General features: G+C 37.6%; 2 protein-coding genes across 2 annotated transcripts in view; one reads left to right on the top strand and one right to left on the bottom strand.

Annotated features, from left to right (window-relative positions):
• Nucleotides 1–41: 41 nt before the first annotated feature.
• LOC117292527 lies at nucleotides 42–10,608 on the top strand. Its single transcript, XM_033774607.1, has 11 exons — nucleotides 42–248; nucleotides 934–1,113; nucleotides 2,187–2,588; nucleotides 3,468–4,134; nucleotides 4,530–4,667; nucleotides 5,135–5,351; nucleotides 5,920–6,109; nucleotides 6,763–6,848; nucleotides 7,735–7,918; nucleotides 8,862–9,028; nucleotides 9,698–10,608. Exons 2-11 carry the CDS (start codon nucleotides 948–950, stop codon nucleotides 10,409–10,411), a joined length of 2,931 nt encoding a protein of 976 aa, XP_033630498.1. The 5' UTR covers nucleotides 42–248; nucleotides 934–947; the 3' UTR covers nucleotides 10,412–10,608.
• A 2,687-nt stretch (nucleotides 10,609–13,295) lies between these two features.
• LOC117292311 (aconitate hydratase, mitochondrial-like) overlaps nucleotides 13,296–26,526 on the bottom strand; it is a 30,529-nt gene continuing 17,298 nt past the window's right edge. The window contains exons 13-22 of the mRNA XM_033774333.1: nucleotides 26,076–26,169; nucleotides 25,460–25,597; nucleotides 21,486–21,597; nucleotides 20,270–20,392; nucleotides 18,369–18,518; nucleotides 17,602–17,699; nucleotides 16,984–17,077; nucleotides 16,154–16,286; nucleotides 15,739–15,860; nucleotides 13,296–14,721 (exon numbers count right to left, since the gene is read on the bottom strand). Coding sequence (XP_033630224.1) covers nucleotides 14,581–14,721; nucleotides 15,739–15,860; nucleotides 16,154–16,286; nucleotides 16,984–17,077; nucleotides 17,602–17,699; nucleotides 18,369–18,518; nucleotides 20,270–20,392; nucleotides 21,486–21,597; nucleotides 25,460–25,597; nucleotides 26,076–26,169 — 1,205 coding nt within the window. The 3' untranslated portion in view covers nucleotides 13,296–14,580. The remainder of the gene's footprint in view (nucleotides 14,722–15,738; nucleotides 15,861–16,153; nucleotides 16,287–16,983; nucleotides 17,078–17,601; nucleotides 17,700–18,368; nucleotides 18,519–20,269; nucleotides 20,393–21,485; nucleotides 21,598–25,459; nucleotides 25,598–26,075; nucleotides 26,170–26,526) is intronic.

The following is a 26,526-nucleotide window of genomic DNA, read 5'->3' as shown; positions in this document are numbered from 1 at the left end:
CGCTCGTCAACAAGCGACTGCTCGGTGCATTATTCGAGTGGTGAATCAGACGGTCGTTGACGAAGATTACACCTTATCGCGTATTCCTTCTGTCTGGTGTCTAGGCTTCTTCAATCGCACACCTCCATGGTCGCACACCTCAATCGCACCTCCATGGTCACACACATGTTCATCACACATCAAACATCACACACATAATTCAACAGTTTAGTGCGTGCTGACTGACTGCAGGCTGACCGGCAACAAAGGTGACAATATTTATGTCTCACCTTCTTTTTAAGTATTTTGTCTTTTACAATCAATTTTTTTAACAATTACAAATATTTAAAAAATAATAAGTACAAAATGGAGGAGTCCAACCTGGGCTAGTTTTAAATATTAAGTTAGGCTTGGGCTAGGCCCAAGTCGAAGTCTGGGTAAAATTTCATACATTAAGCTTGGAAAAACAAGCACTCAAACTTGCAAAGCACAGTAATACTAATAGTCTAACAGTATTGTTTAGCATGAAACAGGCTACAGTACCAGCTCAAATTACATTATAAGTTTGTAAGAACCACAACATACCATGGAGTGTGCGCGTTACTTTGGTCTTTGCCCACAGTTGCGCATCCATCAAGAGAAAAATGTGGTTCTTATATAGGTATGATAGGGAAAACCTGAAGGAGTATACTGCTGTGCCTCATCATATAGCTTATAGTTGGTAGAGCACCTTCTTCTTCCTTTAAAGTGCTGCTTCAGAAAATTGGAAGATTACCGCAGTGTGGCTGGATGGGCGCACGCGTGAAACTATGGGACCGTAAGCCAATCACCTGCCCGGGATCACCCCTGCCCGGAGTGTCTGGGGTATTGGGTTCCAACCTCAATTAGTAAGGACTTTTCTCTCATCCCATGTCTTGTTTTTTAATTGGAATTCTCATTGAACTTATAATGTAGGTCTGACATTGTTGATGATGGAGGAGTCGCCCAGTGTTCAATCACAATGTGGGAACTTGGAAGCCTTAGCATTACTGGGAGATGTTCTAAGTGTTCTTACAGAGCCTTCCAACAAAGTTATTGATGACACATGTATAGAGAAACTTCTATCATGGTTGGCCAAAGTTGCTTCCAAGTCAGGTCAGTCTTCCTTTCTAACCCATGTTACCATTCCATATGATGCTCAGACTCCGAAATGACAAACAAAGAAGCTTTGTTGTTTGTATTCAAGAAAAGAGTTTGTTAACAGTTTAGTTGACTGTGACCAAGTTGACTGCTATACCAACGCTAAACCCAGAGCACTGATTGGTTAAAAGTTTGACCAGGTTTATTGCACAATGCCAAGTACCCATTACACTCAAACTCCGAAATGACAAACAAGAAGCTTTGTTGTGTATATTCAAATAAAATTGTGTTAAAGTTTAGTTGACTGTAAACCAAGTTGACTGTACAACCATTGTTAAACCCAGAGCACTGATTGGTTAAAAGTTTGACCTGCTTTATGGAACATGTTGTTGTTGCAACAACAACATCCCAAAATGCCCTGTTGTGCATCTCTTTACTTTTTGTTTTTTACACTTTTTTTTTTATGCAAGCCGCCAGACACATAAGGCCTTGGCGAAGGCCACTTCAAGATGTGGGCTACGATTATTTTTTTCCAGAGGCCGTTGCCACCTACTCCTAGGGCTGAAACAGGGTTACCCCTTTTACAGTTTAACGGATGTTGGCTTGGGTATCATCAGTCCGAAGCCTGGCTGGTAAAGCAGAAAGCACTACCTCCCCAATTTTACGTAGCAAGTGTCACGACCGGGATTCAAACCCACACTCTGCTAATCAAACACCAGAGCTTGAATCCGGTGCTCTTAACCGCTAGGCCATGACACGCCACTGGTCTTAAAGAATGAGGGTAATGCAAAGATGGTCAGTGAGTGAGAAAAGCATGAGCAAGGCATTTTATCATTAAGGATGATAAAATTAATTATTGGTTATTATGATGTATTTTCCTAACACTTGTTTTATAGGAAATGATCTAATCATGATGAGGGAAAACTTTCCATCACAGCAGCTTTCATTAGAACTGACAGGAAGTCATTTAAAAAGATGTGTATAGCTCCCTACCGTGTTCTTGACAAGTGACTTTCAAAAAGTGCAATTATTTTTGCAGAACTTATCTTTGATACTCACAATTTCAAACTATTGCCTTTGCATTTCAGTAACGTTAAAGAAACTCTTCAATGAGAGGACAGATGTCATTGGATTCCTACAGAAGATATCCACACACACAGATCCATCTACTGGTAACCAGTTATGTGATGCTCCGGGATTGACCTTTGCCCTGAGACTGGCAGCCATTTTGCTGAATTCCTTACATCTCCAACTTGGGACTGAATCAGGAACATCAAGTGACGAGGCTGGTGTCGAAGGTTGTGATGTTAAGATGGAAGGCCATACATGGAAACATTATGTTGATGTAATCAGTGATTTAACAGAGCAGCTCCTTGTTGGGGCACAGCAACTATCATATTGGGAACAAGGCTCCGTAAGAATGGCTTACTTTGTTGCAGCAAAAGCATTGATTCACCATAGATGCCCATCAAATGTTTGCCAAGAAGCAGGTAAAAATAAACATTCACACATGGGAAGGGTTGTAGCTAGACCAATTCTAGTGATGGGCAATAAATCAATTTTTTTTCGAAGTCTATCAAAGGCGTGCAGATCAGTTAATTATGGGGCCAGTATTGCTGAAGTGAGGCCTGGTTTCCAAACTGTTCTTGTTAAGGGGCCATGCAATAAGTTGAATGGCATTATTGACTGTTCTTTCTTGGTGACATTTGATTCTCTTTATCATTAGCTGTGTCTCAGATCAATGCACAGTGGACAATATTTTAAAATTTGTGCTGGCGGGCACAATGTATTTTTTCTCAGAGTGCTGGGCCAAAAATTATGAGTCCTGGGCCCTATTTCATAGAGCTGCTTAAGCACAAAATTTTGCTTAAGCAAAAAAATCAATGCTTAGTAAAATCAGATTACCGGCCAAGACTCCACTCGATTGTTATGCTAAGTAAACAACAGCTAAATACTAGTCATAAGCAATGTATATGGCATGAAATTTTGGCATGTAACATGTGTAAAATAAGCGAGCTATTTTCGTGCTTAAGCAAATTTTTTGCTTAAGCAGCTCTATGAAATTGGCCCCTGGGCAGGCCAGCGCAGCACCACCCCCTGCACATAATTATCTTCATAGCAGACCAATTGGCTTGAAATAACCAAACTTTTTTTTGTTTTATAATTCTCATGTGGACTTGGAGCTCGTTCCATAAACAGCTCCAATGGGAAACTGTGTAGATAGTGTCCTTTGCTTTTTTATTCCGGTCTTGTATCAAATTCTCCGGTCCAGTGCCGTCTTGTGAATTTGTTTCCCAAATTCGAACTTTGGATATGTGATGAAGTTCCATACTTATTATAACAAGGGTGTTTATTTCATTTTATTTCAGATATTCTAAGCACTGCGTTCACAGCCTTGGAAGACAACTCTATGTTTGTTGTTACCGCATCTCAGCAATTCCTCGCTGCTTTAATAGCAACCTCGCACACTTGTGTGAAAAGAGAATCCACTGGGGACAGTTTAACCTCGTCAGTCTTAATTCCTCCTAGGACTTCAAGAGAGGATGCCTTCACAAACACATCCTTGAAAGGAATCGATAAACTATGCACTGAAGAAACCTCAGTAACTAAGAACAGTGCCCCGCTCGTGTCTGACTGCCAAGTGAAACGATCTCTATGTACTTCGGATTCATTCTCAGTAAAAAGAAGCAAAGGAAACCACAAAGAAGAATCACCCAACCAGAGGAGAAACTGTGATTGCAAAATCTACCTGAAAACACTTCTACAAAAACTGACCGAAATGCTGCAAATGGTGAAATCAATGGTACTGAATGCAGTTGATCGTCGCAGACATAGCAAACTGTGGAGTGTGTGTGTAGGAGTAGTCAGATCACTGATTGAAGCTTTCCCTGAGAAGGGGCAATGGATCTTGTCTGACATGTCTATTGTGTCTGAAATATCAGAACTATTGAACTCCCAATGTCACATTCAGCCTAGCATGTGCCACTCTGTTGTTGACTTTGTATCTACGGCTGTGTATACCGTTATTCTGAATAGGTAAGTTAGTTCAAAGGCACTGGACACTACTGGTTATTATACTCAATATAATTGTTAACATAAACACTTACTTGGTGTTGAGCAATTGAGAGCTGTTGATAGTATAAAACATCATCAGAGGGAGCCGTTTCTCACAATGTTTTATACTATCAACAGCTCGACCATTGCTAGTTACCAAGATAGTTTTTATGCTAACAATTATTTTGAGTATACTACCAATAGTGTCCAGTGCCTTTAAAATCAAACAATAGTTATTTAAACCACTTCCCTAAAAACTATAATACAAATTGTTTGACCTGTGCTTTATTATCGCTGGTTCCCTGCGATCTGAAACAAACATGGCTCAATAATTCTAATAGTCTTAAAATGTATTTTTCTATTTATGTAACTACCAGTGACACTGACGTGGACAACTCTTCATTAAGACTCATGATTAATTTCCCATGGCAACTACTGAATATTCATGAGTTCAACGCGGCAATACAGCTGGCGTCAGTGTTGCATCGTGCCTTACTTCATCCCAAAGTGAATGGGTAAGTCATCGAATAATAATAATAATAACAGTGGCTTCTTACATATCGTGACTGTCACTCAGTGACGCTTTAACATACAGTATTTTCCTGCGAGGGACTACGTTTGAATTATGAGACCTACTCCTTTTACATAGCACCATGTAATGGTTTACAAGATGCTGTGGCGCAATACGCTGCCGATCAAACCAGCAACACCGGGGCGGACTCCTTCTCTTTTCGATAAGTGAACAGGGTCCTTTTACGTCCCATCCAAAGGATGAAACATCACGGTTAAATGTCTTGCTTAAGGACACGAGCGTCAAGATCGGGACTCGAACCCACACACTGCTGATCAGAAACACAAGAGTTTGCATCCAGTACTCTTAACCGCTAGGCCGTGATACGCCATGCATGTGACAGAAGGGATGTTTAATTGGTCCTAGAATACGCTCAAAGTTTAAACAGAGTGTCTCGATTGTTGGTTACAGGAATGTTAGGTTTGAGAGACTGCGAGGTGAGACATGTACATCTCTGATGGACCTTGTGATGCTACCTCTTCACTGTGTACTCAATCATAGCGTACCCTCAGACTCCAAGCTCAGCGCTGGTAGAGACGCCTTGCTCAAGGAAATGTTCTCGAGTAAATGTCAATGTGTGACGATATTGACTCATTCATTATGTGCTTTGGACAACATGCTGGTACAGGTGAGTGTTTATGAGGCATCACTGTCACTGCCATTGGTTTTTTTCTTCTTCTTTTTTTTCTTTGAACATGATTGCAATTTGAAAAGGTGGAAAACCTAATCCAAACATTTAATCATACACAGGAATGGATGAATACACTAAACAGGCTTCAAATGTATGGAGCAATTCCTGATAAACACTGTGTACCCAGCATATAACAAATAACAGACATACTACTTGGGTAGGGTTGGAACCCAAGACCACCAGCTTTCAGGAACAGATTCTTCTGCAGGACACAAAGAAAGCAGCACAGTACCTGTATCACACATGCATGAAGGGTACAGAACAAAACAAAATCATGAGCCCGGTTTGTACTTCACAGTTATTGTGCAACAAATAATTTTACAATAGTTGACTTGTGCTCAACTACTCCGAACATTCGCTGCGAAAACGGCCCGGTGACGTCAACATTTGTATTGCATTCGATTCGAATTCGCAGGAAGTATGAAACAGGTTTTACATGTATGTATCCGTGATGGAATTATTTCATCTATTGAATTAAAATTTGTAAATATTTTATTTTATTCAGTGTCAGGGTCAAGTTATGAGTAAACCAAGCAGCTTTATTGATGATGGGATCTCCATTCTGAGCGTGACCCTAGGTCAAGAATCACAGCAGGTTACCATCGACTCACTCAAAGGTCATCTACGTGGATCTCTAAAGGTCACTAAGGTCATCTTAGCTGTCCTGATGAATACAATGGATTCTCAAAATGAAAGTAAGATATTTCATAATGTCTGAGGGCGTGGGTTCGAATCCAACCCAAGTAATATGCCTGTGATTGTTTTCACAGAACTCGGGGAAGTACCGAGAATACAGTGCTAAATGAACATTCTGTCTGACTTGTCCAAAATAACTGATGTTGCATGCTTAAATGTAATAAATAGAAGTGTCCCAAACCATGGCATCACATTCATCTCTAGAAGCAGTTGCATCCTTAAAAATCTCATTGAGTACTACTTGGACAAGATTGCCACTGAAAAGGTGATTCATGCATTTCTTACTCCTCGTCTTGACAACGGCAATGCTCTTCTCTACAGTCTTCCTAACAACCAGATTTCCCTTTTTCAACGTCTCCAAGACACTGCAGCCCGCATCGTGACACTGTCTTGAAAATCGTTTTATCACCCCCCTATTTTTTTTTCGTATTTTTTTAAAGACATGTTTAAGTGCGACCATGGAGCTATCCATGATGCAACTACCTTGGACAAGGCTATTAATGTGAAAATAACATTTGGGAGGGGGTGCAAGTGTGCTCACGCAATATAGATGTAGGTCATAGTTCATATAGAATTGTTCATGGATCAGCAACGTTTATAAGTTTATATGTTTATAAGCTTGTTTTAAATAAAACTTTTTTTTTAAATGCAGGTGAGTTGAAGTTGACTGAAGTTTCGTTGATGAGGTTGATTCTTGAGTTGACGACCATCTTGAATAATCCAGACTCTGACTGTACTGTAAGTGACAACATTTTAAACCTTCTCACCAGGGGCCGATTTCACAAAGCAATAAAATTCATCACAAGACAAATTGTCAGTATTACCATAGTATTTTGTATTGTAACATCACACTTTACTTCAACATCACAATCAACTACGATTGATTTGCAGTTACGATCACTGGTGTTTGTGAAATCGGGCCCATGCAGGGTCCAGCTTTCTATTGAAGATGAACTTTCTATTGAAAAAATTATGTTTAAATCAACCCACCATCTCATATCACCCCAAAAGACCATTTATAGTTGCCAAATTTTATTGCTGAAATGTTCTATATAAACATTTTACTGTCATAAGCCCTTAAACAGGCTGCAGTCGATTTCACAAAACACTATAAATTATCCTATCACTTAGGATGGGTTCAATGCGTCCCACAGAATTTTACTTGTCCTAAGTCCTAAGATTAAACCTTAGTTAAGCTTTGGTTAAATCGACAGCTGGTCCTGGAGAGAGCCCGTATAAATTAAATAAATTTTTACTAAGTAGGATTTGAAACATTGCATGGTGGACAGAACCACCCCAATTCATTAGATATAGTCATTACATGGTGTTACCGCAAACCTTTCTATAAATTATTATTATTATTATTATTATTATTATTATTATTATTATTATTATTATTATTATTATTATTATTATTATTATTATTATTATTATTATTATTATTATTATTACTTGAAGTTTTTTTCAGTTCAACCCATTGAGGTGAAACTTGTTTATCCTTGCCATGTTACAGGTTATCTGCAAGTGCCTAGACAGTCTTGCTTCCTTGCTTTCAATCCACGCATTGATATTGAAAGATAAGATAGATTGTATGATGCTGATTGGTGATTCTTGTTTGTTACAGGTTATCTGCAAGTGCCTAGACAGTCTTGCTTCCCTGCTTTCAATCCACGCATTGATATTGAAAGATAAGACAGATTGTATGACGCTGATTGGTGATTTGATGATCAAGAAGTCGTGGGATCCACAATGGGAAGTCCGAGATTCAGTCATTGGCTTCCTCAAAACAGTGTTGAAGACTCATGCAGGTAACAACTAACCGACTATGTAATGTGTAACCCTTGGCCTACAATGTATATCACCCTTACGATTACCATAGAGCGTTGTGCCTTTACCATTTGGACTTTTTCCTCCACTGCCACGCGGAGAGTTACCATGACTGCCCTCCCTGTCAACTTACTGTCTTAGGTGTAATTCTACTGTGTGTTCCCACCTGGACTTTATACCGCGACATTTGCATAGCGTTTTTAAGCATGGTCGCAGTAGGTTTGCAGAGCTGTTCCCATTGGACTTTTAGTGGCCCTGTTAAGTTACCCTGGCTGCGCAGGAGTCTTAAGCGACCTCTTTCGGCCTGTTAGTTTTACAATCATCACTGAAATAAATGTTGTTATTTAAAAAAAATATCACGTTTGCGGTAAGTTGACAGGGAGGGCAGTTTACCTTGCGTCCCTATGGATTAAACTTTGTTATTCTACAAAAAAGTGGCAGTACTTAAAAAAACTCAGATGAATTGGATTGCGGCTTTAGTCCATACTCATCTCTCTTCGCCTGGCACACCCGGTGGTCTAGTGGATTTAGGCAATTGCTCTACAATTTTAGGTTCAGGGTTTGAATCCTACCTGACTAGCCTGTCGAAAAATTCAGCAAGACTTGGAAATCAAATTCCCTTACACCAATGTGTGATTAGTATGTATTGCTTATAACAGATTAGATCAATGTATTTCTGCAGGACTTGGTAAGCATTTGATGTACAGTGTTTATCACACATTTGGGCAAGGGTTAAGCAAAATAATTAACGGATGTCTAGTCAAACTATATCTGTTTACATCTCATTCCATGAAACAAACAATGTATTTCTGTTGGTCATACTATGCATTTACTATTTTAAGTTGTTTACATTCATTCCAAATAAATTGATCATCAGATTTTAAGTAATAAGATATACATTTACTTCTGATATCATTCTTCTAGATTCGCTGTCAGCTTGGTTAAAGTTGCATCATTTACATCTACGTATGTATGAGTGTATTCACGATGGAGACAGTTTTGTCCGAGCCTCAGCGTTGGCAGTCATGGTAGATGTATCCAAGAAGAAAGAGTTGTGGCAAGATTTACTCACACAGACTGGAAAGTCAGAGGTTTGCTGAATTGCTTTGAATTCCTTTAATTTATTGTGATATATATAATTATTTCACATGTAACTCTTTATGCCCTGGTCTGCTTGGTGCCCCTTCAAAAGATTTCCATAGACTTTAAAATTTTCAATTTAAGTGCCCTTTTAACATGAAAATGGGTTTGCCCTTTCAAAGATGAAATTCCAGGCCTGATTGGCAGGGCTGCTGATTGGGCCAGATAGCTCATTTGGTAGAGCACAAGCATGTTAATCCGGAGGTCGTTGGTTCGAGGCCCACTCAGTCAGTTTTCTTTGTTTTACCCCGAAAATAATATCCCTTGTGGCTTATAATTTGTAATTCTTCAAAGGTTGAGGTTTGTAAATACCATGAATGGACATTTCCTTTAATGTTATCAAGGCGGGTGTAGGCATTGTAGGTGAAGAAAACATATCTCATTGTATCATGCATAGCTTGGCCAACTTGCCCTCATCCCTGTTTGAGCCATCCAAGCATAAGGGATAAGTTGGCCTCTGGGAGCATGAGACATTGGGCAAGCTGGACAGGGCACACTGCACCGAGTCCCGGGTCCGCTGCTGTGCCCCCTTCTCTTGGCTCACCGTGTCTTGGCTCACCATATTATTATGTAAAATCAGGCCTTTATGGAATAATTTTGCTTTCTTTGTGTTTTAACAGTTTGCATTAGTTGGAGGCTTGGTAACTATCCTACTTGAAGATAGCCAGGGATTTGCTCGGCGTGCCACTATCTGTACCTTGACTGCGTGGCTGGAGGTGTTTCCCTGGCTTCAAACTGGTCTCAATCTGGACATCAAGTCTAGCTGTGATGCTAATGGTCTAGAACAGACATCAGCAGCAGCATCACGGATACGTCAAGGTGTTTCGTCAGCCATGTTGGATCTGGACTGGGAAGTCAAACTCGGAGCTCTACATTTCTGGGAAACTTTAATCAATCTGTACATTTCTAGATCCTTAGATGCACGTCAGAACAAAACAGATGATGAGAAAGGTGATGTGATCAGTGAATCCTGTACGCCATTTATTAAGTTAAGACAATTACTGATGCAAGAAAAGTTGATAATGAAACTAGGTAAAGTATTAGAGGATGAGGATAGAACTGTGGCATTAAAAGCATGTCAGATGCTACTCAGTCTCCAAGACATTATTCAGTCGCATCCATTGATAAAAAATAACACTTCGTCTGAGGAGTCTTGTTTGGAAGAGTTCAGAAGAGATAGTTTGAAGGAACTTGAGAAGTTGTCCTTGGATGAACTACTGGAAGTAAAGATGAAGGTGGTGGATGGATATGAAGAGCATCCTGTGTCGTTACTTGAAGACATTGTTGCTGTTACACAACAAAAAGATGCTAATATATTATTGGACTGTTACTAGAGGGTGATTGTCTCTCCTCCTTACGACTGCTGTTAGGCTTCATGTATGTCATAGTTGGTAGTAATCTATCAACTAAGCTAGAATTCTTCAATTTTATCACCTTGAATTTATCAGGAGCCCGATTGTTACAGCGATTTAAAGGCAGTGGACACTACTGGTAATTACTCAAAATAATTATTAGCACAAAACCTTACTTGGTAACAAGTAATAGGAAGAGGTTGATTGTGAAACATTGTGAGAAACGGCTCCCTCTGAAGTGATGTAGTTTTCGAGAAAGAAGTTTTCTCCACAGATTTGATTGTGAGACCTCAGAATTAGATTTTGAGGTCTCGAAATCAAGCATCTGAAGCACACATCTTCGTGTGACAAAAGTGTTTTTTCTTTCATAGTTATCTCGCAATTTCGTAGACCAATTGAGCTCAAATTGTCACAGGCTTGTTATTTTATGCATATGTTTAGATACACCAAGTGAGAATACTGGTCTTTGACAATTACCAATAGTGTCCAGTGTCTTTAAAGGCCTTTTTGTAATTAGTCAAAATATTTGTTAGCATAACAAATTACTTGGTAACAAGCAATGGAGAGCTGTTGTATAAACAGAATCGCCTCCCTCTGAAGTAACCTAGTTTGTGAAAAAGCGGTAATTTCTCATCTATATAATAAAAGACTTTAGGCCTGAAGCCTTTTATTTTTGCATTATTCTCTTGCAACTTTGATGACCAATTAAGTCAAAATTTTCACAGATTTGTTGTTTTATTGCATTGTTGGGATACACCAAGAGAGAATACTGGTCTTTGACAATTCCCTAACAAACGTGTCCAGTGCCTTTAATGGAGTAAGAACACTTACTGAATGTACACTGCTTCATTATGTATCAAAAACAACAGACTTTTTTAAAATCAAGATTGACACAAGGGTTCCAAATGATCAATGGTTTAGAATATCCTTGGAACTGAATACAGTTCTAGGTTGGATACATTAAAATAAAATATGTAGGCCTACTCATTACTTATAAGGCAATTGATGAGTTTAACTTTATCTGGGTATTTGATGTTATTACCCAGCTATTTTTTGTTATGCATGTAAGTAATCTGGCGAGGTATATCAGAAATAAACAGCATCTTAGTTCTTAACAGATTGTAGTGACGTCCATCTTTATGTGCAATTTGATTTTGCATACTTTGGCAAAAACACTTCCCTATTCTGAAATTTCCCAATTTCTTATCTCCAATTCATAAATTGTTTTGCGCATTTTCAAAAGGTATAAACAAGACGAAGAGTAGTAGCTTCATCCAGGTAGTGGCCAATCTGTGCCATTTTTGGGATAGCCATGAGATCTGCTTTACAAACATTATCAACATGTCTACATGCACAATGAAGAATCCATAATTACAGAGGTTAAAGGCAAATTCAGATGGTTCAATGACGGACTGGTCAATATGTAAAGGTGGCGAAGAAATATTTTTTGTGAAGTGAGATCTTAAAAGTAAGATCTATTTTGGAGTCATTTGTTGTGATAATTGTTACGAAGGACTTGTACAAGTCTACACTCAGCTATATGCTAGTAAAGCCCAGTGTATGTCACACAACCAGTTTTACAGTTACTCAATAAACCATTGTGTTTCAACTTAAAACAAGTCTCCAACCTTGGAACTATTATAACATATTCGGAGCGATTTTTTGGACAAACCCAAGATTTGACATCTTGAATGCATAATTCAACTTAAGCACACACTTCTCGAGTAGTTTTCAGCAAATGACCACAGATCTCATTGCTCTTCACATCAAACATACAACAAACATTCAAACTAGTAAATATGATCTCAAATAATTTATTATCAACATGTCTAATTCATTGGTAACAAATTCCAGTAGCCTGGAAAAGCATTGCATTCAACCTTAAACAAATTTATGGACATATTTTGGTAGTAATTACTGCTCCCTATTAACACTGCAATCTTTGTACTTTGGTACCGAAATAACCCATGAAAATTACTTATTAAGTTGTAGTATGATATCTAAGGCTGCCTTGGGTACCATTCTACATGTTAATAAGTAGTATAAGGCCGTGTCTGAAGCGGTGACTTTGGCTACAGCTACGGCTAGATCAGCGCGTCTGCCGGTGTTGAAGAAAAGGCAGACGTGCGCAATCTAGCCGTAGCCGAAGTCGTCGCTTCAGACAGTCTAATTTACCCAGACCAGACCACTAGCATATTACTTATGAATTTGTAGTATGTTTATCAATCACATGGTATTTAAACACTTCATCCCATTCTTATAGAAAGTTCATACTTAATACTGTGACCTTACTTCATGTACAATTCTCCATTATGTTATGTATCACACAACGGCAGACTTTTTAAAAATCAAGATTATCTCAAGGGTTCCAAAATGATTAATGGTTTTGGAAGATCTTTGGAAATGATAAATGAGAAGTGGATTTAGCCTACCACATTAAAACCAAAGGTGACAACTTATATTATGATGTTGTTCAGGCCTGTACTTCACGGAGGCAACAAAGGCCTCCATGCCCCCTGGTTATTGCCTTGGTGCCTTTGAAATGTTCCAGTAGAAATTTATAATTTCCTCATACATGGGTGCCATTTACCAAGGAGAAAATGCATTGATGCCCTTGCCCTGTCAAAAAAAAGCATACAGGCCTGGACTTGTTTGTGTCAAGACAACCATGGGGCACTCTCCAATTGATATAAATCAATGCTTATGGATTAAAATATTATTTGAAACATAAACCACACTTATTAGTGATATCAACTATCACACACAATATCTAACTATTTCCAAATGGCATTAAATCTGTTTTTAGATTATTTCAATACATTTATATTTTGTACATTCAGTGTTTCAATACTACACCATACTGTTCAGTTTAATTCCAGACATAGCTAATTGAAACTAAGATAAAGTTAGAATGCATGTAAATGTTGAGTTTGGGAAGTTCAATCAAGTCAAATCAAACTTAGAAGCAGCAGTATGACTACAAATACACAGGCAGGATATTTGGTTCTTGGATATAAAGCAGGAAAAATGGATTGAATTCAAGGGCTGACCTACATGCTCACATGGGGTCGACTTACACATGCTTTTCAGACTATTTAATCACAATTCTTCTGATACTTCTAAGGGCAAAACATTCGAAGATCGGACAAAAGTTGGTAGAGTGTCACGGCTGCGAATAAAGAACATTAAACAGACAAAAGTAACTATTTAATGACGGAGAAATAAATCACAAGGTATAAACTGTACTGTACATGTACAGGTGTATGAGATGCAGGTGTTGATTTTATTTTGTTTTGGAAGTTTTATCAAACATGTTCAAGCAAACTGTTCAGTATATATGCAAATTTCAACTGAATATGAGTATCGAACAGAAACAGTACACACTACATTCCAAAGGATGATACAAATATCTGCCTAAGAAATACCGTGCTTTCAGTTGAAGGTGTCAATTGAGGTCCATTTTCTATAATTAAAAAAAAAAAAATCATTTACTATTTAGTAAAAATTCTAAAACATGCGTGATCAAGATGAATCTCTTTGCGTTTTTTTCTTCTATATGTGATCATGCTGTCCAGTAGACAACTTGTTTTATTTGTTAATTTAACTTTGCATTTGTACAAGTTGTGATACAGATGTCATTGGTAGTGACTTATAGTGATTTGTGGTAACTTGTGAGGTATTTGGGCCCAATTTCATAGCGCTGCTTAACGACCGATTTCATGCTTACTGTGCGAAAAGGCATGCTAACCTTCCGGTGCTTCTGTACGAAAATAAATGACATAATAATACCATGGTACCTCCATGATAATACAAATCCATGGTGAACACAAGACGGCCAGATCCGTTTACACCATGATAGCAAACTTTTCTGTTACAGGAATAGATTGAAATTTGCCTAAAGATAATGAATATAAATTGGGGTTTTACCCATCGAAACCGTTGTGTGTTAGCACTGTATACGCAGTACTTTACTGAGTTCTCTAAAAAAAAAAAACAGGCATACTCGGGTGAGATTCAAAAAAAAATTTGAAACCGGGTTGAATTTGAACCCACGACCTTCGCAGTTCTATAACAGTAAGTATGAATATTTGCTAAACCATTAAGCAGTGCTGTGAAATTGGGCCTTGATGTGTAATAGTGATTCCAAAGGTTTACTCGGTTGCGATCTTCATTTTCATCCTGTTGAGGGCGCTTCCTGCTTGGAACCATTCAATCTGGCCTTCATTCATACTGTGATTCAATGGAAACTCCTCATGGCTACCGTCGCTGTGTGTCAGGCGACATGTTACTTGCTGTAATCAGAAGGGGAAAAAATAGTTCATTGCCTGACGTTTTGACCCTAGCAGAGTCTTTCTCAAAGGCTAAATGACAACACAACAAACATGAACAGGTAACTGTTAACAAAATCGACATATATCGGACTATAATAATAATAATGCAAGCATTTACAAAGCACATTTTCCCAATGGTGACAATGCGCTGAGACGGTAACTCCAGAGAGGAAACAATGCAAGTGAACAGGATCCTCTTTAGAACCTGTCAAAGTACGCCATTTCCTTCATGCTTTAAAGCAACAAAATGGTGTCCCCAAAATGTTCAAATATGCGCAAGATCTACTCTGTCTCTAACCTTTCACCTAATGGGCCTATATGACGAGGAAGACGGGGTAAATAGCACAAAACATTACTCTACTGGTATGTACACATGTAAACCATAAAAATAACTTGGGCAACACTTTCTACGGTCTAATTAATATAAACCATGTTAGATGCACTGAACATTTAATTGAAAAACAGGTCCCCATACTCTTTCTGTTCAAGAATTCACTCAGTAGTCACATGCATACTCTATCACACATTAAATTCAATATGACATTTATTCCATACTCTTGTTGGAAAATAATTCAATGTGAGAACTTCAGTACACAGAAAGGTAACAAAATCATAAGTGCATAAAATATAAGTACATGTACAGAATTAGTATAGTGTTGAAGCAAACATCAAAATAATAAATAACTAACTAGGAATTAACTATGTACGCGATAGGAGCGAGAGCATGAGGTTGTTAGAGTAAGCCGAGGCTTGTAGAAAACACCCTTTATACAGACAAACAAACAAACAGTGAATCGCGAAACAAGGACAAGACAGCCAATACGAACAGTGTCATGACAAAACACTGACAACAAAATACAAAAAATTAAAGTACTGGGATAACTGAAGACGACAACAGTAAATAGATAAGTAGTACGCAAACCATGTCAAAATGATTTATTGAGTTAACATTACTTCTTTTAGTGAACATTTTCTTACCGAACCAGGCGCAAGCTGCTTCAATCCCAGCAGAGCTACTCTGTCGTCAGGTCGAATCTTATCATAATCAGCAGTATCGGCAAAGGTCAAAGGTAACATTCCCTGCTTCTTAAGGTTTGTCTCTGCAACAAAAATAAATTAGAAAAGGTGGAAGAAGAAAGAGTTTGTTTAAGAACTGCACAATGAGATTGATTATAAAGATTTCTAGACAACAAAACTTCGTTTCTTGCTATCTGCAATTAACATATTTCATTGGAAGGGTCTATTAAGTATGGAGGCATCATCTAGAAGCCGAGGCTTGTGGTGAGAGGCTTGTGGTGAGATACCTGATGGACAGACAAACGAGACACGAACAGGAACAAGAACGTACGAACAGACAGGTAGAACAAAGACAATGATGATGACCATGCCTTACCATGGATGCGAGCAAAGCTCTTGACTATGATTGCTTTACCACCAAGATGCCTGGGCTCCAAAGCGGCATGTTCCCTGCTACTTCCCTCTCCATAGTTCTCATCTCCTACAACTACCCAGCCAGTATTTTGGGCCTGAAATATAAATACAAGTCAGTTACAGCACAGTTTCAAACCATAGTTCTCATCTCCTACAACCACCCAGCCAGTATTTTGGGCCTGAAATATAATCATAATAATAACGATAACTAGACATCAGGTGTTTGTGAACAAACACATAAACACAAAGCTGTTCCGTGTTGTTCTGCTTGGATTGTGTGCTTCAATGACCAAGGAGTCTATAACTGAAAAAAGGGTTGACAAATGTTGTGTAGTTCTTGATAATGCTCCCAGGCCCTTTACAATATAAATAAGAAAAACTATAACGTTTAACCACGAAAAGAAAAATCATGAAAAAGTTTTTAAAAATATACTCATATAAAGCAATAAAGGATAAAGTATATAAAGCAATAAAGGATAAAGTAAACAGATATATAAGCAATCAATCACAACAGTAAACAACCCGTAAAAGGTAAAATTCTGGAAAAGTTACCATAAAATTCACTAAAGAAAAATATTTAAAATTAAATCAGTGTAACATGATGAAGGACACAGTGCACAAAATAGAAAGCGTAAAATAAAATACTGTTGTACCAATCAATAAAAACCACAACAATGCAATATAAACATGATAAAAGCAAACAAAAATACAAGTTATCAGAGCACAGTTTTAAAGGTTTCTTATAGACTGTGTACATGTGTAAGTTGTTGTGTAGCAGTGCAAGGGAATTACCTTGTAATGTCTAGCAGTGTCGGGCACTGAGCCAGTCTCTCCGTTCAGTCTGTTCACCACTTTGTTAATCTCCCCATTCTCAATATTTGTGGCACTGTGTTTAAAAAGAAACATGACATCAAATAACTCATTGTTGGGATATAGCAATTCCATACACTAAGGTAAGATAAATGCACTCAATAATCAATGACGATTTTACTAGTAGTTTGAATTCACAAAAATGCTGCAATATTCATCCGTTTGATGTGGCGTTTCACGGCCTAGCGGTGAAGAGTCCCAGTCGAGACATGTGTCCTTATGTGTCCATGATGTTTCGTCCTTCGGATGGAACGTAAAACCGGTCTTGTTTGTGTGTAACGCCACAAAAAAACACAGTGCACTTATCGAAAAGAGAAGGGGTTTTCCCTGGTGTTCCTGGTTTGATTGACAGCATATTGCACCACAGAATCTTGTAAACCATTACATGGTGCTAAGGATTTGGTCTCATACTTCAAACATAGTCCCACATACCTTGCAGGAATTACTGAATGTTACAGCGCCAGGAGTGTCACTGAGTGACCGATATGCGCGCTATATAAGAAGCCACTATTATTTTTTATTATGATTCCAATGTCTTACCCGATAAGGAGATTATTGGAGATATTGTCCAGGTGACCTCTGTATTTCAGCCAAGGTCCTGCAGCACTGATGTGATCTGTAGTACACTTGCCTTGCACCTACAGCACAACACATTGTATTGTCACAATCTTATCAAATGCAAATTATAGGTAATGGCTTGACGTTTCGACCCTAGCAGAGTCTTTTTCGAAACGTCACGCCATTAACTATTTTTTGCATTTATACCACAGGTCCTTCTGGTTGGTAAGCAGTTTGCAACAGCTAATTCTATTTCCTCAATGACAATCTTGTCCGATATTAGATTGAGCAACTTAGCATAAAATAAACGATAGTTTGCTAAATCCAAAGCTACTAAAAAGGCTAATGATGTAAGAGGGGTTTTCACTGACACCAATGATGAGCTTCAAGTACAAATAATTGAGGATCAAGGGGACTTCTTGTTATTTAACTTGAGAGTGAGTTCTTAATTGGTCAAGGATCTACTTCGGTGTTTTATACAGAAATATAAATAAGTGTGAATCTCGTTTAAAATGTTACAAAGCCACTGGCAGGCACGATATTTGGTCCTTAGGAAAACAGTATAATTTTTTTTAATGAGAACAAGGGCTTGCCTACATGTAATTAAGATATAGGCTTTAATAGATTTTTCAGGCTATCTGATCACAGTTGTTCTGATTTATCAAAGGGCAAACAAATCTGAAATCAGACTACAGCAGGGGGAGTACCATGCCTGCACTGGGAATGGGTTAATAGCCGTACTTGCTTACCTTTATAAGTACCAGCATGTTGTCCAAGTCTTTGCCATCCCAGGGCTGGAAGGGTGATAGGAGCTGTAGGCGTTTGCTTTCAGGGTCTACATCTACTGCTACACCCTTGCTGACTGGAGGCTGATAGGTGTCCTCTCCGGGATCGAAACCCTTCACAACCAAAAACAAACATTTAGTCATTATTTAATAATCAGTGTCGTACTAAAGGAGTGATAGGAGCTGTAGGCGTTTGCTTTCAGGGTCTACATCTACTGCTACACCCTTGCTGACTGGAGGCTGATAGGTGTCCTCTCCGGGATCGAAACCCTTCACAACCAAAAACAAACATTTAGTCATTATTTAATAATCAGTGTCGTACTAAAAGAGTGATAGGAGCTGTAGGCGTTTGCTTTCAGGGTCTACATCTACTGCTACACCCTTGCTGACTGGAGGCTGGTAGGTATCCTCTCCGGGATCGAAACCCTTCACAACCCAAAACAAACATTTAGTCATTATTTAATAATCAGTGTCGTACTAAAGGAGTGATAGGAGCTGTAGGCGTATGCTTTCAGGGTCTACATCTACTGCTACACCCTTGCTGACTGGAGGCTGGTAGGTATCCTCTCCGGGATCGAAACCCTTCACAACCAAAAACAAACATTTAGTCATTATTTAATAATCAGTGTCATACTAAAGGGTGATACGAGCTGAAGGCGTTTGCTTTCAGGGTCTACATCTACTGCTACACCCTTGCTGACTGGAGGCTGGTAGGTGTCCTCTCCGGGATCAAAACCCTTCACAACCCAAAACACCATTATTATTACATAGCTTTCTTACTATTGACTGCTTTGCCACGTATATCATCATTTTGTTCTTTTTCATATAAACATCATATTTTTATTTTAGTCAAGCGCTGTTGTTGTTTGTATTGTTTTGTTCCTATATGTTCGTCTTCCGTTTGTTCGTAATCTTGTCTCTGTCTGTCCACAGGCTGATCACTACAAGCCTCGACTTATCAAATGGGCCCTCGAAACTGTTCCTCTTCTTTGACTGTAAAAACCTTGGAAATAAATGTGAATTGAATTGAGTTTCTCTCCACGAGTTCAATGAAATAACACACAAAAGAGTGATAAAAATGGTATAGAGAAGGCAAGAATAAGGAGGAAAATGTCAATTTTCATATAACCTAAAGGTTCAGTCTGCCGATAAAAATATTTCTGAAAGGTACCGACATGCAATAATAACAATAATAATAATATTAATTTTGGGTTTTTTACCCATACACCGATGTGTGTTAGCACTGTATACTCAGTACTTTCCCCGAGTCCTGTGAAAAAATATCACAGGCATGTTACTCGGGTGAGATTCGAACCCATGACCCTTGCAATTCTAGAGCAGTGTCTTACCAACTAGACTACCGAGGTTGCCCGGTAGCTAGAGGCAGTTTGAATCCTATGTTTTGGCAGCGGGTACCCTTGCAATTCTAGAGCAGTGTGTTAGTCGTGGGTTCGAATCCCACCCGAGTAACATGCCTGTGATATTGTTTCACAGGACTCGGGAAAGTACTGAGTATACAGTGCTAACACACATCGGTGTATGGGTGAAAAAAAACAAAATTAGTATTCTTTATCCCCGATGCAAATTTAACATCTAATAATAATAATAATAATAACAACAGCATTTTAAATATGGTCTACTTAGAAAACTAAATCACAGCGCTAACAAAAATTATTAAGTACACATGTACACACGGGAAAAAGGGGTACAAAATTATAAAAATATATAAACAGTTATCAAGGAGAAAACTGTTCACTGCTGCTTTAAATAAAGAATGAAAAATACGGATAGCCTTGTAAACGCAGAAACTCCACATGCCTCTATTTTTATCAAAATTATTAGTATATTACAAATTGCATTCCTACCTTGCTGGGCAGCTCATCACCAAAGGGACTTTCTAGTTTGAATCTCTCACCACTTGGTGCTTCTAGTTCGTCTGTCACAGGATTGAAGTCAAGTGACCCGGCCAAAGCAAGCGCTGTTGTTATCTACGAGACAAAAACAATTCTCAACATTATTCATTTACAAATTTTTATGTAGGCATGTCCTCCGTCCAGAGCATGTTCATGAGAAAAGACACTTTAAGTAGGATTTGAAACTTTGCATGGTGGAAATACGCTATAGAAAGGTTTGTGGTAACACCATGTAATGACTATCTCTAATGAGCTGGGGTGGTTCTGAAAAGAACCGTTGGTTTCAACTCGATGTTTCGATCAGTATGCTCTGATCATCTTCTGGAGAAAAAAAAAAAGAGGAAAAAAAAAAAAAAAACTTTGTAACTGGAACTCCTCATGAAGCACCAAGGAAAGCAAACGAAGCAGAAGAGATCAACTCTTCCTTTATGAGGTTAAAGGGTGATGATGATACCTTTTGTAAGTTTGTTGGCCAAGACATGAATCCCTATTCACTGCGAAAATTACAGAGCAATGTTTTCAGGAGAGTAGCACAAAAACGTTGACATGCTAAAATCATTTTTTTTGTGACATTGTTTTACTCATTTATCAAAAACTACAGCACCTCAAGTCATATTAAAGGGAAGCTTTCTTCCATCATTAACCTTAAATGCAAATTTTAATGTAAATCTGTGAACATTGTTGTATTTGTGTTTTGTGTCATACAAGAAGTACTCAAACCCTTTAAAGGCAGTGGACACTATTGGTAATTGTCAAAGACTAGCCTTCACACTTGGTGTATCTCAACACATGCATAAAATAACAAACCTGTGACAATTTGAGCTCAATCGGTCATCGAACTTGCGAGATAATAATGAAAGAAAAAAACAACCTTGTCACACGAAGTTGTGTGCGTTTAGATGGTTGATTTCGAGACCTCAAGTTCTAAATCTGAGGTCTCGAAAACAAATTCATGGAAAATTACTTTCTTCTCGAAAACTATTTCACTTCAGAGGGAGCCGTTTCGTACAATGTTTTATACTATCAACCTCTCCCCATTACTTGTCACCAAGAAAGGTTTTATGTTAATAATTATTTTGAGTAATTACCAATAGTGTCCACTGACTTTAATCAAATATTCACAATCTATCTTGTATTTGTCAATGGTAACTCGCTATCTATACCTCACCTCTGGGGAAGCCACAAATGCATGTGTAGCTGGGTTAGCGTCATTACGTCCTGTAAAGTTCCTGTTGTAAGAACTCACAATGGTGTTCTTCTCTCCCTTCTTCACATCCGTTCTACAAGAAGAAAATTTCATAATAAATGAAAAAATATAAGTTTTATATCTCGGCAACTCTAGTTGTGTGTTTTCGTCTCAGATGCATTGTGTTGGATGGATAGGTCTTGAAATTTGCACAGATGTTTTATTTAATAAGCACTCTACTTGGGCAACCCTAACTCTTGGTAGTGGAACCAGTGAATTTTCTACATGTCCTTTTATGATTGGGGCTCGTTAATTTTTAACCGTATTTACTTTGAACTGAATGAAGAGTTCATTGGAGATATGTGTAGCTCAATCAACCAGCAATCATTATACAAAAAAAGCATGTTACACATTCAGTGACAAAAACGGAGTATTTATTATTTAAAGTTCTTGTAAGCAAAAGGAACTCTAATTTTAAAGGAACATGTTGCCTTGGATCAGTCGAGTTGGTCTTTGAAAAGCGTTTGAAACCGTTTGTTATAAAATGCATATAATTGTTAGAAAGATATTTTAAAAGTAGCATATAATGATCCACACAAATATGCCTTGAAATTGCTTGGTTTTCCTTTTACCTTGACTAACATGGTCGGCCATTTATGGGAGTCAAATTGTTGACTCCCATAAATGGCCAACCGTGTTAGTTCGCAAAGTTTTCAAAGACCAATTTTCCGATCCAAGGCAATGTGTTCCTTTAATGTTACATCATGTACTATTTTAACACATGCTGGATATCCAGAGTTCAAGGGTTATATAAGCTCCATCAATGATAAATACATTCCAGAGGAAGTGTTAGTGTGCACCCCATAGTTTTTTGAAAACCAAGTTTTTGCCAAAAGAATTCTCTCCAAATTACATCAACAAGAACAAAATGCTTCTTAAAGACACTGGACACTATTGGTAATTTTCAAAGACCAGTCTTCTCACATGGTGTATATCAACATATGCAAACCTGTGAAAATTTGAGCTCAATTGGTCGTCGAAGTTGCGAGATAACTATGAAAGAAAAATCATCCATGTCACACGAAGTTGTGTGCTTTCAGATGCTTGATTTGAGACCTCAAAATCTAATTATGAGGTCTCAAAATCAAATTCGTGGAAAATGACTTCTTTCTCGAAAACTACTTCACTTCAGAGGGAGCCTTTTCTCACAATGTTTTATACTATCAACATGCTCCCCATTACTCGTTATCAAGTAAGCTTTTATGCTAATAATTATTTTGAGTAATTACCAATAGTGTCCACTGCCTTTAAGCTGGTATTTCTCTCTCAAAAGTCTTCCGGATTACAACTAAAAGTGACTCACACTTAATACATAGTATATTTGGTCGTTGGAATAAAAGGATATTTAACTGAGTAAAAGGATTGACCTACATGTAGACCACACGGTGTGGGCTTTAATAATAATAATAAATAACTAGAGGTACATGTACAGTTTTTGTTTACTACAAAAACAAGGTGTTCGTGGTGAGTGAGTGAATGAATTGGTGACAACATTTTACCTCATCAATCCAATGACTGGTTAAGGAGTTATGATTTTTTTACAAATTAAACACCAACTTCCGGTTTGCATCGGATAAAAGGTCAAATAGTGGTTACTTTTTATGTAGCGCGTGATAAGTTTATTAAGACCTTTTAAATGATGGATGGGTTGTAAAAATCCAATATTTGGTTTAGAAGTTATGATTTTTTCAAATATAAAGTTTCAACTTCCGTTTTGAACCGGAAGGTACTGTCAAATGAGGTCACACTTGGTAGCGTTCGTGATGTCTTTTGAGTTCTTTCTTTTGACGTATAGATGATAAAAATCAAATCATGTGGTTTAGGATTTTTTTTATTTTTCAAACATTATATCAGTTTCCAACTTTAACTGGAAGTCAAGGTCAAACAGGGTCGCATATTGTATAGCACGTGATAAGTCTATTAAGACCTTTCAGATGATGCATAGATTGAAAAAATCCAATGTATGGTTCAGATGTTATGATTTTTTTCAAATATTAAACATCCGGTTTGAACCGGAAGACAATTTTGTCAGGTCACAAATTATAGCGTTAGTAATGTTTTTCAAAGCCTTATCTGACGACGTTCAGATAATAAACAACTAATTTCTGGTTCTGGGGTAATATTTTTTCAAATAATTAACTGCATCTTCCTGTTTAACTGGAGGTCAAGGTTTAATAGTCAATGTTGTGTATCGTTTCTTAAGTTGTTACATACCTACCCAATGACGTATAAATATATAACAAATCAAATGTGTGGTTGTGAAATTATTTTTCTTTGACCAATTATTATTTTCAACCTCTGGTTTGAACAAGAAGCCAAGTTTAAACTGATTTCATTTGTGTAGATCCTGACTAGTTCATTAAAACCTTTCAGCTGATGTATGACTTGTAAACATTTTATAATTATGTGATGGACTATCTGAAGGTGTATTATGTATCTTATAACATCAATGCATATGTATTCCTACTTGTAGTTTTGGTGCGAGACGTTGTTCATTATTACTCAACTACTGCGATTCACCGCGATTCACTCAGCGCTCGATGTTACTAAAAACGTTACAGCGCCCTCTTTCGCTGGACTAAAGAGAGCACTTTTGGGAATTCCCGCGCTTGCACTGCATAGCGTACATAGCGTGCGTTGTTGATCAAAATGGGGTAAACGCGTGGGTCAACAGGTGCTTTGACGTCCCTTTTCGACTGATGTAAAGGTCCAAATTTTGTTATTTCTGTGCAAAAGATTGAGCGGGATTGCTGTTTTACAATCTGAAACAAAAATTACGTTGAAATGATCAGTAGTTTTAAAAACATGAATACGATAAGATTTTATGAAATTTTCAAATTTTGTTTTGCACTAGAAGTATTAAAAATATTTTACGTGTTCTGTGAAGCATTTGTCCAACTTTTAATGATCTATCCGATGATGTGTAGATTGTCAAAATCCGATTAATAGTTTTTGAGTTATGATTTTTACAAATATTAAACTTTGATCTAACGTAATTCAATTCCCGATGACTTCATAATGAGGTAATTAAGTATGTGTTGTCTTGATACTGAGGTTCAACTATCTGTTGAGTTTCAACATTCCATTCAATCTCAATCTTGAGTTATTCCGTAGAAAAGCTCGAAAGTTGTTTTTTGACGAAAAAAACCCGAAGGTGAACTTCGACCCAGGGTAACGACCCGGATGCTAAGGTCGTACGATTTTTGCGTTAACTTTTCAAATGTTGCCCCAGTCTTGGTCTATCAGATGCGAAAACTTTGAACATCATAACTTTCATATTCGTTGAGATACAGCAAAACGAAAATGGTCCCTTTTCAACTTTAAAAACCCTGTAATTTGACACCTAATGACGTCATCATGACGTAATGAAAACTGTGCCGTCTTTGTATTGAGGTTCAATTGTCTGGTGAGTTTCAAGGTTCAGTTTGGCTTGAATCTTGAGTTATGCTGTAGATAAGAGTTGACGGGAAGAAGAAGGAAGATGGAGAAGAAAAAAAAAACAGAGCAATAACAATAGGTGTTCGTGCATCAGCACGAACACCTAACAATTGAAATTTATACAGCGCCTATCCATGTAAACATGCTCCTGGGCGCTGAACAATTAAAAGAAAACCTATTAAAATCCATACAGTTAAAACACCCAAGAGAAAATACAGTAAAGGTGTAATAAATGCAGAATTTGTACACAACAATCAATGATTGAAAAACACACAGAGAATAAACCCTAGTTAAAAAAGGCTTTAGTACACTTTTCAGGCCGTATTAATACAACAAATTTTGATTTATCCAAGGGTTAAAAAAAATCGGAAAAAAAAACAGACTTAAGCAGGAAGAATATGCATGCCTGGTAAATAAAAACTAGTATATCTTATTAAAAGTCAGATTTAGTAACCTACCTGTCCCATTGGCCAATACATGGGCCACAAGCGTTTGCAAGCACTATTGCACCACTGTCTCTAAACACGGCAGCCTGCCCATCTCTCTCTATGGTAGCACGGATTTGCTCTGATCCAGGAGTTACGGTAAACTTGGACCTGGAATTTAATAAACATGATAGAAGTAAGGAATATTTAATTAAAAAAAGAGCAGGCACTTTATTAAAACATACGAGTCATGATTTGCAGCATATAGTTTTTGTATATTTTTCACAAACCTTTTCATTTCTGCAATGATTTTGACTGATCATTCACAATCAAATGTTTGTTTGCATTTCACATGATGTAATTGACCACCTTCTTTGATGAAGCGTGCACGCGTGCAAGACTATCATGGGCTGAGAGTTGTTCGCAGCGCGTACGTGTGTGCACTTTTCCATCAAATATGGCGGTCGATTACAATAAGTGCAATCAATCTATTTCTTTTGGTTAAGTCATGTCATAACCGTGACAACTGATATTAAGATACCTTCAATTTATAATATAATACTTCAAACGTGGAAATGGCATGTGCTACAAGAAGTTCTTAGTATTATTTTGAATAATTGTAGTCAAGGAAAACAAAAATCTCACTCACTTAAACTGGAGTCCTTTGTTTAGTGCTTGTTTAGCAATGCTGGCTGATCGGCTCATATCCTCATAACTGCTGTTAGTGCAACTTCCAATCAAACCTACAAATCAAAAATATCAATTTATTAACGTTCATGCATGATATTTGGTCCTTAAAAAAAAAGTAGTAACATTTTATCGAGTTAGGGGCCAAATTTTGATTTCTTTTCGAATTAGTGGGTGGGTTGGTCAAAAGCCTCTTTTTCAAATAATGATTAATTGAAATTCACTTTTCATTATAAAAATATATATAAAAATATTTTTTTTGTATTTAGCCTATTTTTGTTTCTTCCCCGCAGCAAGTTTCTTTTCGACAAGGATTCAAAAATGTTGTTTAAGGGGTTAAAAAATCTAACGGATAGCTGACCTCTGTACTTGGCACCGATCTTCACGGGTTTTGGTAACAACAAAAGTTTATG

The sequence above is a fragment of the Asterias rubens genome, chromosome 7, assembly GCF_902459465.1.
Source record: "Asterias rubens chromosome 7, eAstRub1.3, whole genome shotgun sequence".
In the NCBI taxonomy this organism is placed as follows: domain Eukaryota; kingdom Metazoa; phylum Echinodermata; class Asteroidea; order Forcipulatida; family Asteriidae; genus Asterias; species Asterias rubens.
This window is presented reverse-complemented; position numbering and strand designations above follow the sequence as displayed.

What these genes read in the sequence shown, in the direction of transcription:
- LOC117292527 (XM_033774607.1), top strand. Translation starts at nt 948, where the DNA reads ATGATGGAGGAGTCGCCCAGTGTTCAATCACAATGTGGGAACTTGGAA. An exon ending in ATCCAGACTCTGACTGTACT is followed by an intron (nt 6,849 to 7,734) that starts GTAAGTGACAAC and finishes TGTTTGTTACAG; the next exon opens with GTTATCTGCAAGTGCCTAGA. An exon ending in AGTGTTGAAGACTCATGCAG is followed by an intron (nt 7,919 to 8,861) that starts GTAACAACTAAC and finishes TCATTCTTCTAG; the next exon opens with ATTCGCTGTCAGCTTGGTTA.